The sequence below is a fragment of the Ochotona curzoniae genome, unplaced genomic scaffold, assembly GCF_017591425.1.
Source record: "Ochotona curzoniae isolate NIBS_2020 unplaced genomic scaffold, NIBS_Ocur_1.0 patch192, whole genome shotgun sequence".
In the NCBI taxonomy this organism is placed as follows: Eukaryota; Metazoa; Chordata; class Mammalia; order Lagomorpha; family Ochotonidae; genus Ochotona; species Ochotona curzoniae.
The window spans coordinates 7,844-20,245 of NW_024466742.1; the positions used below are offsets into that span (position 1 = coordinate 7,844).

Sequence of the window (12,402 nt, forward strand, 5' to 3'; positions counted from 1 at the left end):
GGGGTGTTGTCTAAAACATCGCTGAAAGATCCATTCTCTGTTGGGGCAAACCCCCGAGCCTGGCTTGGCTTTTGGGCTGGGGACTCGGCTTCACAAAGCCAGTTGCTATGCATACTAATGTGTAGAGTTCTGTGCCCAGTACAGGGGCAATCCATTTCTCTCTGGTAGAGAGAACTCAGAAGATATGGTTTTAGTGTCTGGCAGAACATGAGCCAGTTTTACGTCTAACCTAAAAATTCTCTTCTCGTTTTCCTTTGTCAAAATCCTATAAATGCTGTCTTAGTCCTGGAGCCAGCTCACAGTCCTGCCGCCTTGCAGTCCTTGGGCTCCTCCTGTGTCCTTGTCCCTGCCTGCCATTGCCTCAGTCTTGCTTGTCCCCATGAGCTCATTTGGGTGTGGCCCATTTTGCTGTCAACATTGTGTCCTCAGACTTTTGCACTGGCCAGAGAATGCACACATACTCAGTATGCAGTGGGAGGAGCTTGTGCATGTGTGACACCAGATTCTGTCTGGTTTTGAACCTCGGGGGGCATGCATCTTCTTTTCTTTTTAAAGATTAATTTCTTTGAAAGACAGAACTAGAGATTGAGAGAGATGTATCTACTGGTCCACTGCCCAAATGTTGGGACTATGTTAGAAGACGCAGGCTGTGACAACTGGGCATGGGAAGCTGGTAGGCGCTGCCCCTCAGGGAAAGTGGGCGGGCCTCCGTGTGCCCTCCCTGGGCAGGACATTGAGGCTCGCTGTCTTTGCATAAGGGAAACTTTAAGGAGGAACTTGACCAAGGGCAAATGCTGCCTGGCCCTCTTAGTCATGCAGGTCTGGGCCGTGGAGAAGGGAGCCCAAGTGTTGGATAAGAGAAGCACCCCTCATCTCGTCCACACCCCGACACTCTCAGGCTGAAGGCTGGGAACCTGTGGAGTGCTTGGGCACGACCAAGGTCCTGACTGCAAGATGAGAGACTTCCCCGAATTCCAAAAGTTAGAAGCCTCTGACTACACAGATAAGGTCTAGGGCGAGGACAAGTTCCCTGGGCTTGTGGGTCTAAACTGAACCCAACCAACCTGATTCAAGATAACACTGGGTGAGGCCAGGCTTCCCCCGCCTTGACTTTCCTTCCCTGCAGAATTGGCACAACCATGGCCCTCCAGTAGTTAGAAGTGAACGAGGCAGTAAGAATGACAAGGTGGGACAGGCAAACTCTCTAGTTTCCAAGCCTGGTTCTGCCATGGAACCCTGGGGAATGGCTTCTTACAGGCGAGTGTCCGTGTGCTCACCTGTAAGCCACACAGAGCTCTGACTTATGGTGGTGGTGGTGGTAGGACAAGTTAGTGTTTCTGGAGCACGTGGCACATCCCTTGCCCTGGCTCTCGCCGTTGACGTTGTAGTCAGTTCATGGTGTACGGACCGTTAGCTCTGCGGGTGGACATCAGGCACCCAGGTCAGACAGCAACTTCATGTCTTATCACTATCACTCATCAGCTGTGCGACCCTGCATTAAGTTGCACCACTTCTCTGTGCCTTGCGTGTTACACATCACTGACCTCATCAAGTTCTAAGGTTCCAAACACAGTCAGACCACGTCAAGTGCTGACACGCAGTCAGCACGAGATACTGTTAATGAGCTGTGGACACACGAACAGGATGGTGTAATTAGCACTGTGAATCTGCTCTTGGCAGGGGGTGAGGGGAAGAGGGCACTAACATCCACTGAGCACCTGGCGTCAGTCACACTTGACCTAGATTGTGTGGTGAGGAGGAGCACCTGGTGGGAGGGGCAGGCAGAGTCGCCTGTGGAGGATCCATGCAGGAAGCAAGTCCTACAGCTTGCTGAGGGCCTTCCACCTGCCAAGCCTGGGGCTCAGAACCTACAGTGATGGCACTGGGAGGGGTGTGGTGCTGTCCCATCATGCAGAGGAGGGGGCAGTGAGGTGTCTACACTCCCACAGCCGCAGAGCGGCAGAGCCAGGTCCACACGTGACTGCCTGCATGCTTGCGCCAGCTGTCTGAGCTGGAGGAACTGACGTTTCATGACCATCAGCTGGATCCCCAGCCCTGGGGCCACATCCGCTGTTGTGAGGGACTGAAGTGGACAGCCAGCCTGGAAACCCCCAGGACAGACACACAACAAGAAGGACACGCACACCCGAGGGAGTCCCTGTTACCCAGAAATCTTTATTACAAAAATATTTTGCAAGCCAAAAAGTTTAAGTTGCAACTATATACAAAACGGGGCCTGTTTCCTTCCAGCGGTCTTAAAATAAACTCCCCAAACCACGCTCCTTCCGCAGTGTTCCTTCAACCTCTTCCTCTTCCTGGGCTTCCATACACAAGGTGCAGGGACTCTCCCAGGCTGTCGGGCGGAGGCGAAAGCTTTCTGTCTTGCTTGGTCTTCTTCCCTTCATCCCGCCCCCCTCTAAAAGTGAAAAATAAAACAAAATGAAAATGGCACCAAGAAAACCTTCCTGGAAAATCCTTTGTGTGTACATCATACGCCCACGTGTGCGCATGCACAGGCATGTGCTGTCTAGAAAGCCGCAGGGAGGGAGATGATGTTGGGCATGGCCTGAGCAGGTGGCTGGGTCCCTGTGGCTACTTGCTCCCACTGAGCTCTGGCCTCCGTGCGTGAGTGGAAGCTGCCCATCCGACTGGCTGGCTGGGTTAACTTGTTGCGGCGGTGCCATGGTGAGACCTGCCAGGCCTCCCCTGTGAGCTGGAGTAGCCATGAGCAGAAGCTGGCTTCTTGCTCTGACAGCCTGAACGGAATTCTTGGGCATTGTGCTATGGGGGGGCTGTGAATCTTGGTGCCCAAGACAGAATAAACAGGGGCCTCTAGTACTGCGTGCCCTAAGGCCCAGCCAGGCCTCACACCCAACACACAGGGCCAGAAGGTAAGAAGGTGGCAGCTTCTGCCCAACCTCCTGAGACAGGGACGGAAAGTAGACTGGCCCTAGCTCTCAGCAGCACAGCCCTGGTGGTACCCGGGACCTGGTGCAGTGTGATCCCGACAGGGTGTGAGAGCCCAAATGGGAGGCTCTTCCTTTAGCAATCCATTTGCAGAGCTGGAAGGGGAGGGTGCTGCAGTCTGTAGGCCAACACTGCAGGTGAGGGATGGCTAGGAGGGCATCACTGCCCCCTCCCCTCTTTACAAATGAGCAGACGGAGGCAACAGCTCTGGCCAAGACAGAGAGGTGGCCTGGAGACCCCCTGGACTGGTTGGACTAAGCACAATGGGGCTGTGGAAAGCAGCAGCACACAGCTTGGTGGGGTCATGGTCAAGTCCACAGAGTGGCCAAACAAGCACTCCCTCCTGCTACTCAGGGCTCTGGAAGGCTGTGATTTTGCTGATTTTGCCGTCAGAAAAAAATCCCTCTAGGATGACAAACGGCGACACCTCGGACTGCACAAGATCTGACCATGAACATTAACACAGGACAAAGAGCAAGGAAAATGCTGCTCCAGCTTCAAGAAAGAAATAAACAAAAACAAAAAAACAAAACCAAACCCAAACGCAACAGCACAGATCAAGTTTTCTAACAGCTCAGGTTCAAAATTGCACGTTTCACATTTCTCAGTAATTTACAGGCGTCCCCAGCGAGTTGGTGCTGAGTTAGTGCTAGCTGCAGCGAGCAAGCTCAGGTTGAGAAAGGCAGGGTGGGGCCGCGGGTCCCTGGGGAAGTGCGGAGGAGCCCCCCAAGAGGGGATTTTGTCTTGAGGTCCTTTGGTGGGGGAGAGGAGCTGGGGTGTTCCTCGAGGGATCCCTTCTTCCCCAGGGCGTGTGGCTCATCCGCTGGGGGAGGGCAAGCCTGTTGCAACCCCCTCCAAGTATCAGTTTTGTTTCAGCTTCTCTGTGGGTGGGGCCAAGAGAGCTAAAAGGAAAGATCTCCCCTGAGCCACTCACTGGGGAGGGTGGTGGGAAGCTGGCTGTTAATTTCCGCCCCCTGGAAGATCAGGTTTTGTAAGATGCAGGTCTGTCCAGGGCCCCCACAACCATGACTCAGACTCACGCTCTGGAGGACAGAGGCACGGAGAACTCCAGCTTTGGTCCATCTCATTGACTAATTCAGCAACTCCAGTTTCCAGTATGTGGCAAGAATGAGGGCCATGGCTGCCCTGCAGAGACAAGGGCTGGGGACAGAAGAGCCCCACCGCCCGGCCTTCCGGGAACCTGGGCTGGCTGTCCACATCATGGCTGCTCCATGCAGGACAGGAAAGCTCTTGGGGACAGGCCCAAGAGCAGCCGGAAGTCCCATTCACTTCCTCTGCACCTGGACGCTGGCGTACTCAGAGAAGGACTGCTCCGGCTTGGGGGCGGGCGGCTTTGGGGTGCGGTTGAGGTGCACCATGTCCAGGTCAGCATAAGTGAGGGTGTCCTCCGAGGTGACCGGAGGGCCGGTCTGAATGCTGGCATATTCTGTGTGGTTGTTGGGCTCGGCAGCCCTCGGAGCTGTCTTCTTCCCCTTGGGCAGGTTGAGGTCTGCGTAGGTGATGTCATTGATGTCGTTGGTGTCCTGGATCTGAAAAGAGAGGGGCTTCCCCATTAATGGGGTGCCATGCCTCGGTCTCCCCGTGGCCCACCCTCAGGGTCCCTGTTGTCTGTTGAAGGCGTCCTGTCCCCACTTCCCCTGGCATCCATGAGAGACCAAGACCACTGCCTGCCAATCACGATGACACTTCTTGACTCAGAACTCTGGGCCTGAATCTTGTCCTGTTTTCTTGCAGAGGCTTTAGGCAATTCATGTAACATCTCCAGGCCTCAGTCTCCCCGCCACAAGAGTGGGGAGAATGACAGCGTCTCCTGCCAGTATTGCTCTGAGGCTCCAATGAGCTAAGCCAGGCCCAACACTGCAAACAGAGCCTGGCATGGACTGTGCTGCTTTCCATAAGGATTAGCAACCCCTGACCACTTAGCAAATCCAAGTATGCCCCTCATGTGCGGCTCAACGCCTGCACCTGGCATGGGTGCCGTGCTTGCAACTTTGAGGTGTCACACGCTAGCAGCTGCCGACCTCTGTCCCCAGGGCTTGTGAGTGCCACAGTGTCACATGGATGCCTCACTTGGGCCTCACTATAGCCCTGCCTGGAAGAAGTTAATTTACAGGTAAGGACACTGAGACCTGGGGCAGGGACTCGATTTGATCAATGTCACCCCAAGTCTATCGGGTGGTCTTCCTGCATGACTTCTCGGTCTCCAGTCTGCACACACTCACACAAGCTCCTGTGCAGGAAGCCCCAGGAACAGGACACAGGTACCTGGTGGGCACTGGCGCCTGGCACTGGTACACCAGGCAGAAGGCCGCCAGGCCCCCAGAAATGGGGTTGTGCCTCTCCTGCTTGCTGTCCAGGTCCTGGCAATGAGCAGGGTTCAGCAGATGTCAGGGAACAACTCTTTTCACCATCGTCCTTTGCCCCAGAAGGTTCCAGGAGGAAGACCACTGGCAAAATAACCAGGAAGAAGGCCTACCTCCCTCTTGACTAGAGGCCCCATGTCCCTGGGCTGCTGCAGCCAAGGACAGCAGAACAACCCAATGAATGCCTCCAGACACCTCTCCCCAGCTCTGTGCCTTCAGCCCATTAGCAGCAGAAACAGGGACAACTGAGGGGGCAACATGTCAAGGACAGCTGTCGCTTTCCGGCTGCCGGCTTCAGAGTAGGGCCTGACACCACGAGCCCTCTGCTTCTGAGGTCTGACAGTGAAGCAGGCCCGTCCATACTGCCTGCAAGTGCAGGAGAAAACCTACTCTGCGAGGGCGGGGGGGGGGGGGGGGGCCTTGTGTGAGGTCACCAATGACACAGTGCAGACTGTCAAAGCAAAGGCACCAGGTTGTTCTGGGCTGTTCTGTGTTGGTGCAGGGCCACGGGAGGGAATGGGCTGGGGCTGTAGGCGGAGGGGCTAGCCCAGGCAGACGCCTGGAGGCAGGGAAGACAGCATTCCCAGGAGCCAGGCTGGGAATGTGAAGAGCATCCCGTATAGCTGTGCAATGGTAGCGTGGAGTAGAGGACACCGCCACAGACACCCTGGGACTGGAGCAGAGGGTGGGGACAGGCAGAGGACTTCTGGGGAAGGAGGAATCTAAGGGCTCCTCCGCCGTTGCCGCCCTCCCGCCCTGGGCACTGAGTCTTAATTTAGCACGGCGATCTGCAGCTCCAGCTGACAGCAGGACATCACGCCGCCGGGCTGTCCCCAGGAGGGGTGTCTCACAGAGGACCGTACCTGGGTTATTTCTCTGGCGTTCTTCTCAGGCTCATGCAACCTAAAAAGGAAAGAGACATGCAGATAAAAATACCCTCACTATCTCGAGTGCTCATGCAAATTGATAAGAATAACATTTAGGCTTCACTTCCTAGCGCTGGGGAGGACAGGGCTGAATGCCTCCTAACAGAAACGCAAGCAAACTGTTTGAACAAGGAGGTGGCTGTTGCTACAGAGGGATTGTAAACAAGGTGATGGTTATTTCTTGACCTGCTGGGTTGGCAGGGACACCATCTTTCCAAACCTCAGACTCAAGTTTAGCTGAGGGTAGGGGTTTCGAGAGTTAACTGACAGACTTGATCACTGCTGGCCAGGGACACAGCCAGGGCAAGCCTTCGGGAAAGCAGTGGTCAAAGTCAAGCACTCAGAGGGGTCTTGAGTCCTTGACTTGTAATTGCAGAATACTGGGCAGAACTGGAAGGAGACAAAAGCTTGCTCTACTGAAATTCTTGTTATTGGGGAAGCGAGGGGGAGAGGGGAAGGGATGGGGAAGGGAAGGAGGGCTACATCTTCCGGCTCTGACACTTAGGGTTGGCTTAGGAAACTGGGATATGCCCGCAGATAAAGATTTTTAAAAATGTATGAGATTTTAAAAACTTGCAAAATGATTACATTAAAAATGATAAGTGGGAAAAGCGGCATTCTCTGTAGGTGATTTCAATTATGAAAGATGTGTGGATAACGCCAGCAGGAAACAGCAAGATGCTAACAACAATCACGATCTTCGTGGGTATTTTCTTCATTTTGGTTTCTCATATTCTCCAAATGTTCTATATTATAAACATCTATGTGCTACTGCTACTACAAGGAAGAACATGGGACCAGCACCGTGGCTCAGCTGGTAATGCTGCCATCTGAGACACTGGCACTCCCACATGAAACGCTGGTCCCAGTCCTAGCTGCTCTGTTTCTGACCTAGCTCCTGTGCCTGGGACCGGCAGATGGAAAACCTCTCTATCCCTCTGCTTTCCAAATAAATCATAACAAAATCATTATAATAATCATAATCATAATAAAGGAGCAAAGCCAAGGTGTCCTGTTTAATCAAAGAAGCCATTCATGTACCTGGTTCTGTGCTCAGGGGTAATGGCTGGGCTTAGAAAGGCTCATGGTCAGGGTGATAAGCAGCTGGACAGGGGTCACAGAGAGTCTCCAGTGAGCACCTCAGGATGCAAGCCTGACTTAGGTCAGGAGTGAGCAGTGGGGCTTGGCGCAGGGTTACTAATGGACTTGGCACCAGGCTTGGCTCAGAGACCTGCCATGTGGACATGCCTCTTCTCGGCCACCGTGGCCACAGCAAGAGCTCTCCAGGCATGAGGATGGTTCTGGGCGGAGATTCCACAGTCCTGCCAGGGGCTCCCCACAGCCTATCTGCCTTAAGTCCAACTCATCTCCCTGCTCTGAAGGCCTGGGTGGTTTAGCTTGTGACCTTCTCCAGTTAACCCACCCACCGGGTATTCCCAGAGGGCGTCTTAATGCAACACACTTTAGGCTTCAACACCAGCCCTGGATGACTCTGTCCCATCTTCCCTCCAGAAACCCTGGCATAACCCTTCAAGATCCAAGTACAATGTTAGGCTTCTCTGATGGTGCCAGCCTGGATGGGCTACTTTTCCTGATGATCTCACAACTCCTTGCACATTTTCATCTGTGGCTTCTGCAGCTGGCTGTCTGCCAGGCTGTACCCATGGGGAGAGGGGACTCGGAGGAATGCTGGTCAGACTGCCCCAGGGCCTTTACACCCTCAGCCCTCCCTGCCTGGTCATCTGCTTTACCTCTCCTCTTCCCTCAGCTCTTTTTTTTTAAGACTTCTTTAAAAATCTGAAAACCAGAGCTGCAGTAAAGCAGGGAGAAATAGAAATGATTACCTGGGTCACTCCCCAGATGGCCACAAGGCCACAAGGCCAGGCAGAAGCCAGGAGCCAAAGACCTCACCCAGGTCTCCCACGTGGGCAGCAGGGGTCTAAAACCATCCTCTACTGCTTGGCCCTGGCCATCAGCAGGGTGCTGGATAGGAAATGGAGCCGTCAGGACACAAACCACTGTCTACATGGGATGCCGGCATTGCAGGCAGGTCTTTACCCACTACAGCACAGCGCCGGGCCCTCCCTGCTCCTATTGTAAACCATCATTTCCTGGAAAAGCTTCTCCAAGAGGCCGGGTTCTGTTCTCAGAATACGAGATCCTCTTTCAACTGTAGTTCTGACTGTCCCATTACCCACGTTGCCACATCCACCTTCTCCCATATTTCCATCTCGGCCAGCGTCACCACCGCTGCTTCTCCCATGCTGAGGCCAGTGCAGGAGTGTCCCAAAGCTCCTCCCCTCACCCTCCAGCACTCATGGCAAATCCACCAAACAGTACCAAGCAGCCACTGTCACCCCAACCCTACTGGCTCCCCAGGTTCCTCTAGGCCACTCTGTCTTCACCCCTACCACACATTGAAAATGTAGAAACAGTGGGTGCTGGCATGGAGGTACAGTGCATAGACCTGCTGACTGTGGTGCCATATGGGCATCAATTCATGGACTGGCTATTCCAAGTCCCATCAGTGGCCTGGAAAAGAAGTGGAGGATAGCCCAAGTCCTTGGACCCATGCCACCCATGTGGGAGACCTGGATGAAGCTTCTGGCTGTGGTCTGGCCCAGAACTGGCTGCTGCAGACACCTGGGCAGCAAATTAACAACTTGAAGACCCGCCCCCCCCCCCAAAACACATCTGTGGTGACTTTCAAATAAATACAAAACTCTTTGAAACACAAACATCACCTTGGGAGTAGTGTTATAGTATCTTTCACTCAGAAAGCTCGGCTCTCTCACCATGCCTGCCACGGATTCCATCTCTATCCTGAAGGTGAGGCCCGGCATGGCAAGGTCGCTGCCCCCTCCCTCTCTGGGCTCCAGCTGCCCCAGCCTCCTCTTTTTCATGTTCTCATCCAACTGTCCCTGCCTCGGGCTGGGCTCTGGCTCCTCCCTCTGTCTGCTCCTGCCCCAGATAGCTCTGCAGCTGCGGCTGGCCTCCCTTCAGCTGTCTTCTAAAGTGCCTCTTCCTCAGGCAAGCCTTCTGGGATTGCTCGCTGCACTCTGCTTCCCAGCTGTGCTCCATCCTGTTATGTGGCTCTGTCGGTCACTGCATCGCATCACTTCTGGATCTTGTAAGTTTCTTCTGTCACCTGTCTCCCCATGGCCCGTGGGCTCCACATGAGGAGGCACAAGGCCCATCTCACTGACCACTGAGGCCACAACACCTGACATGGAGTTGGCACACCTCTATAAGCTTCTGTGGAATGAAGGGGCAACCACATCTTCCACTGGACCCTAATAGCCAGGAGGCCAGGGCTATTATGTCTCCTGTCCCCCCCCCCCGGCGAGCTTGAGAGCTGATAGATCTCAGCTGGGCTCAAGATGTGTAAGAAAAAGAGTCCGGGAAGCCCCGGATACTCCAAGAATAAATGCAGCGAATCTCTGATAAGAAAGCGTAGGATGGCTGAATAGGTCCAGGATAAGGCAGCGATCGGAGTTAGGCGGACCCCAACAGGCCAGACACTGCCTTACCTTGGGCACCCAGAAAGTCATAAGCAGCCAGGTCCACCGCTAGCCCCTGCAGGGGGCTCCCAGTAGCGGCCCCTTCTGCCCACAGCCCTGCACACTTGCTGGGTGTGTGCCTATCCCGCAGGCCAGCATCCTCTGGAAAAGCATCTGATCGCAGGGAGCTCATGCCGAGGCTGGGAAACCACCAGGCCTGCGTACTTGCACGCAGGCTGAGAGATGAAAGAGAGCGAGCGTTCCCATGGCTCCCTTGACAAAATCACTCTGGAAAAATAAAACCCAGGCTGAAAATGGCAGCAGAAGAGGTAGCAGGAGCTGTGGAGCCGGGGCAAGATCACCGGAGACCGGGGCTGCGGCTTCACATCCCCAACCACATCACAGGGACTGTAACCCACCGGTGAGGCAAGAGCCCAGGTTTGCGGTTTGGCCACGAAGCCTCTGCTCTTAAACTTGCCCCAAACACAGAGTGAGCAGAGCTTCAAGGGTGGGGCCTGGCACCCTGGGTCGGACCCAACCCACCTAGTATCTACTGCGCATGCCCAAGCATGAGATGCCCCGCTCCACACAACAGGGCCAGCACACAGGGGCCCTGGCAAGGATGCGAGTCACCCAGGCGCTAATTGACAGTGAAAGCACAAGGAGGGCAGGGAACATGCAGGCGCTCCACCAACAGCGCCATGACGGCTGCTGTCAGAATGATTTACTGATGCTGCCCACTCCCTCCGGAAATATCTTGTTGTGTTAATCAGGATAAGAGATAAGAAGCAACACAGGATTGGTGCTGGGGCATAGCAAGTAAAGCCACTGGCTGCAACGCCGGCATCCCATAGAGACACTGGTCTGGGTCCCAGCTGCTCCACTTCCAATTCAGCTCCATAATAACGTGCCTGGGAAAGCAACAGAGGACAGCCCTGCTCCCACATGGGAGACCAGGAAGAAACTCCTGGATTAGGTCTGGCCCAGCCCTGGTCAATGCGACCATCTGGGGATTGAACCAGCAGATGGAGGATCTCACTCTGTCTTCCTGTATAACTTTGCCTTTCAAATAAGGAAATAAGTCTTTAAAAAAATCTATGATGACAACAGAAAAAAAAAAAAAGCCAACACAGAACAAAATAAGACATTTGCCAATGACGGAGTTTCAGGAGTCAGAGGAGAGGTGGTTGCTCCAGTGGTTAGGGGTCGTATTTGTGCCTTCATTCACACATCTGTTCATTCAGCCTTTACCATTCTGGGCACAGTGCCATGTTGCTGCTAGCTGTAAGCGTGAGGGACATGGGCCCTGACATCAAGAGGGCTGGGTTATAGTAGGGCACAGGTGCAGAGGCTCCTGAGGGGCCCCAGGATGGATCACAGGAACCCCCTGACCCTGGGGGACACAACCCCCATTGCTGAGCTCACAAGGAAGCGCGCCAGGCGACCAGGGGCTCCCCCGGGCCATCCTGCCAAGAACTCGGCACAACAGGAGGGCCCACACACACAAGCAGGAGCACTGACTGATGTGCAGCACATTGGGGGAAGGGATGATGACAACAGTGATGAGGAAAGCACCTACCTTGTAGAAGAAGTGGAGCCCTTGGCTGGAAGAGAAGAGACACGAGTCAGTTGCTTACCCAGGAATATACTTGTGCCTTCACATTCTTACTGAGGGCAAAGGAATGGGTGAAATCAGACCGACAGAACCCAGTTTAGTGGGGGGAGGGGGTTCTCTTGCCTTTCAGGTCCTGCTGCTCCCCAACTCCCAGGAGTCACTCATGGGCCTGCAGTACCCACACCTCTCATGTAGCTGCATACCTTGCTGCAAGTGCAGGGCCCAGGTGGGGCCCTTCCCTCCAGGGGAGCAGCTGTGAACCCTGGGCCTGCCATCGGCCCACTTGCAGGGTGACCCAGGGTGGGTTGTGTCCCCTCTCTGAGCATCTAGACCTTGCAGGCTTGGGCTGGGTGTCCATCAATGTATCTCTCACCGTTTCCCAAACTAGCAAGCATTGGTTTGGCTCAGAGACTTAGTGCCAAGACAGATGTTGCTTAACCCATCTTACAGAGAAGCCTGGGTAGGACATATCACATGGTCGGGCAGCCCCATTCAGGGATGTCTGATTAGAATGGAAGGAGGCAGTGTGCAAAGGGTCCTGAAGGAGGTCCCTGAGTTGGAGTTTCAGCCCCACCACTTACCAGCTGTGAGGTGTTGAGTGAGTTCCTAACCTTCCCAAGCCTCAGTCTTCTTGCCTATAAATTGGGATTAGGTACACTCCTCCAGGGGCAGGCGGGGGTGTTAGTACGGCAAAGCATCAAAAGCAGTGTGTGCAAGAGGGAGTGCTGGCTGTCACTGCATGTCCCCATGTGAGAGCCGGGCTGTGCGCACAGACTCACGCTCAGCACTGGGGTGCTGATGCCAAAGCCTCAGTAACGAGCTGGCATGTGTCAGGAGCCTGGCATGGGTCTGGGGCTGAACTTTGGGAAGCATGGCTGGGGTCTCATGATGGTGCTACCACTAATGCATCCTCAGAGTGCCCTCCCATGCGTGTCTGCAGGGACTTTAGGGCAGCTCTGGCAGAACAGCTGGAACCTTCTGCAAAAAACAGGCCTGACTCCAGCCTCCCA

The 12,402-nt window shown here is 54.5% G+C and overlaps 1 protein-coding gene across 1 annotated transcript in view; it reads right to left on the reverse strand.

Annotated features, from left to right (window-relative positions):
- Positions 1-2,155: 2,155 nt before the first annotated feature.
- LOC121166655 (tyrosine-protein phosphatase non-receptor type substrate 1-like) overlaps positions 2,156-12,402 on the reverse strand; it is a 37,162-nt gene continuing 26,915 nt past the window's right edge. Inside the window, exons 7-9 of the mRNA XM_040995881.1 lie at positions 11,357-11,381; positions 6,215-6,254; positions 2,156-4,517 (exon numbers count right to left, since the gene is read on the reverse strand). Of these exons, the coding sequence (XP_040851815.1) occupies positions 4,254-4,517; positions 6,215-6,254; positions 11,357-11,381 (329 nt within the window). The 3' untranslated portion in view covers positions 2,156-4,253. The remainder of the gene's footprint in view (positions 4,518-6,214; positions 6,255-11,356; positions 11,382-12,402) is intronic.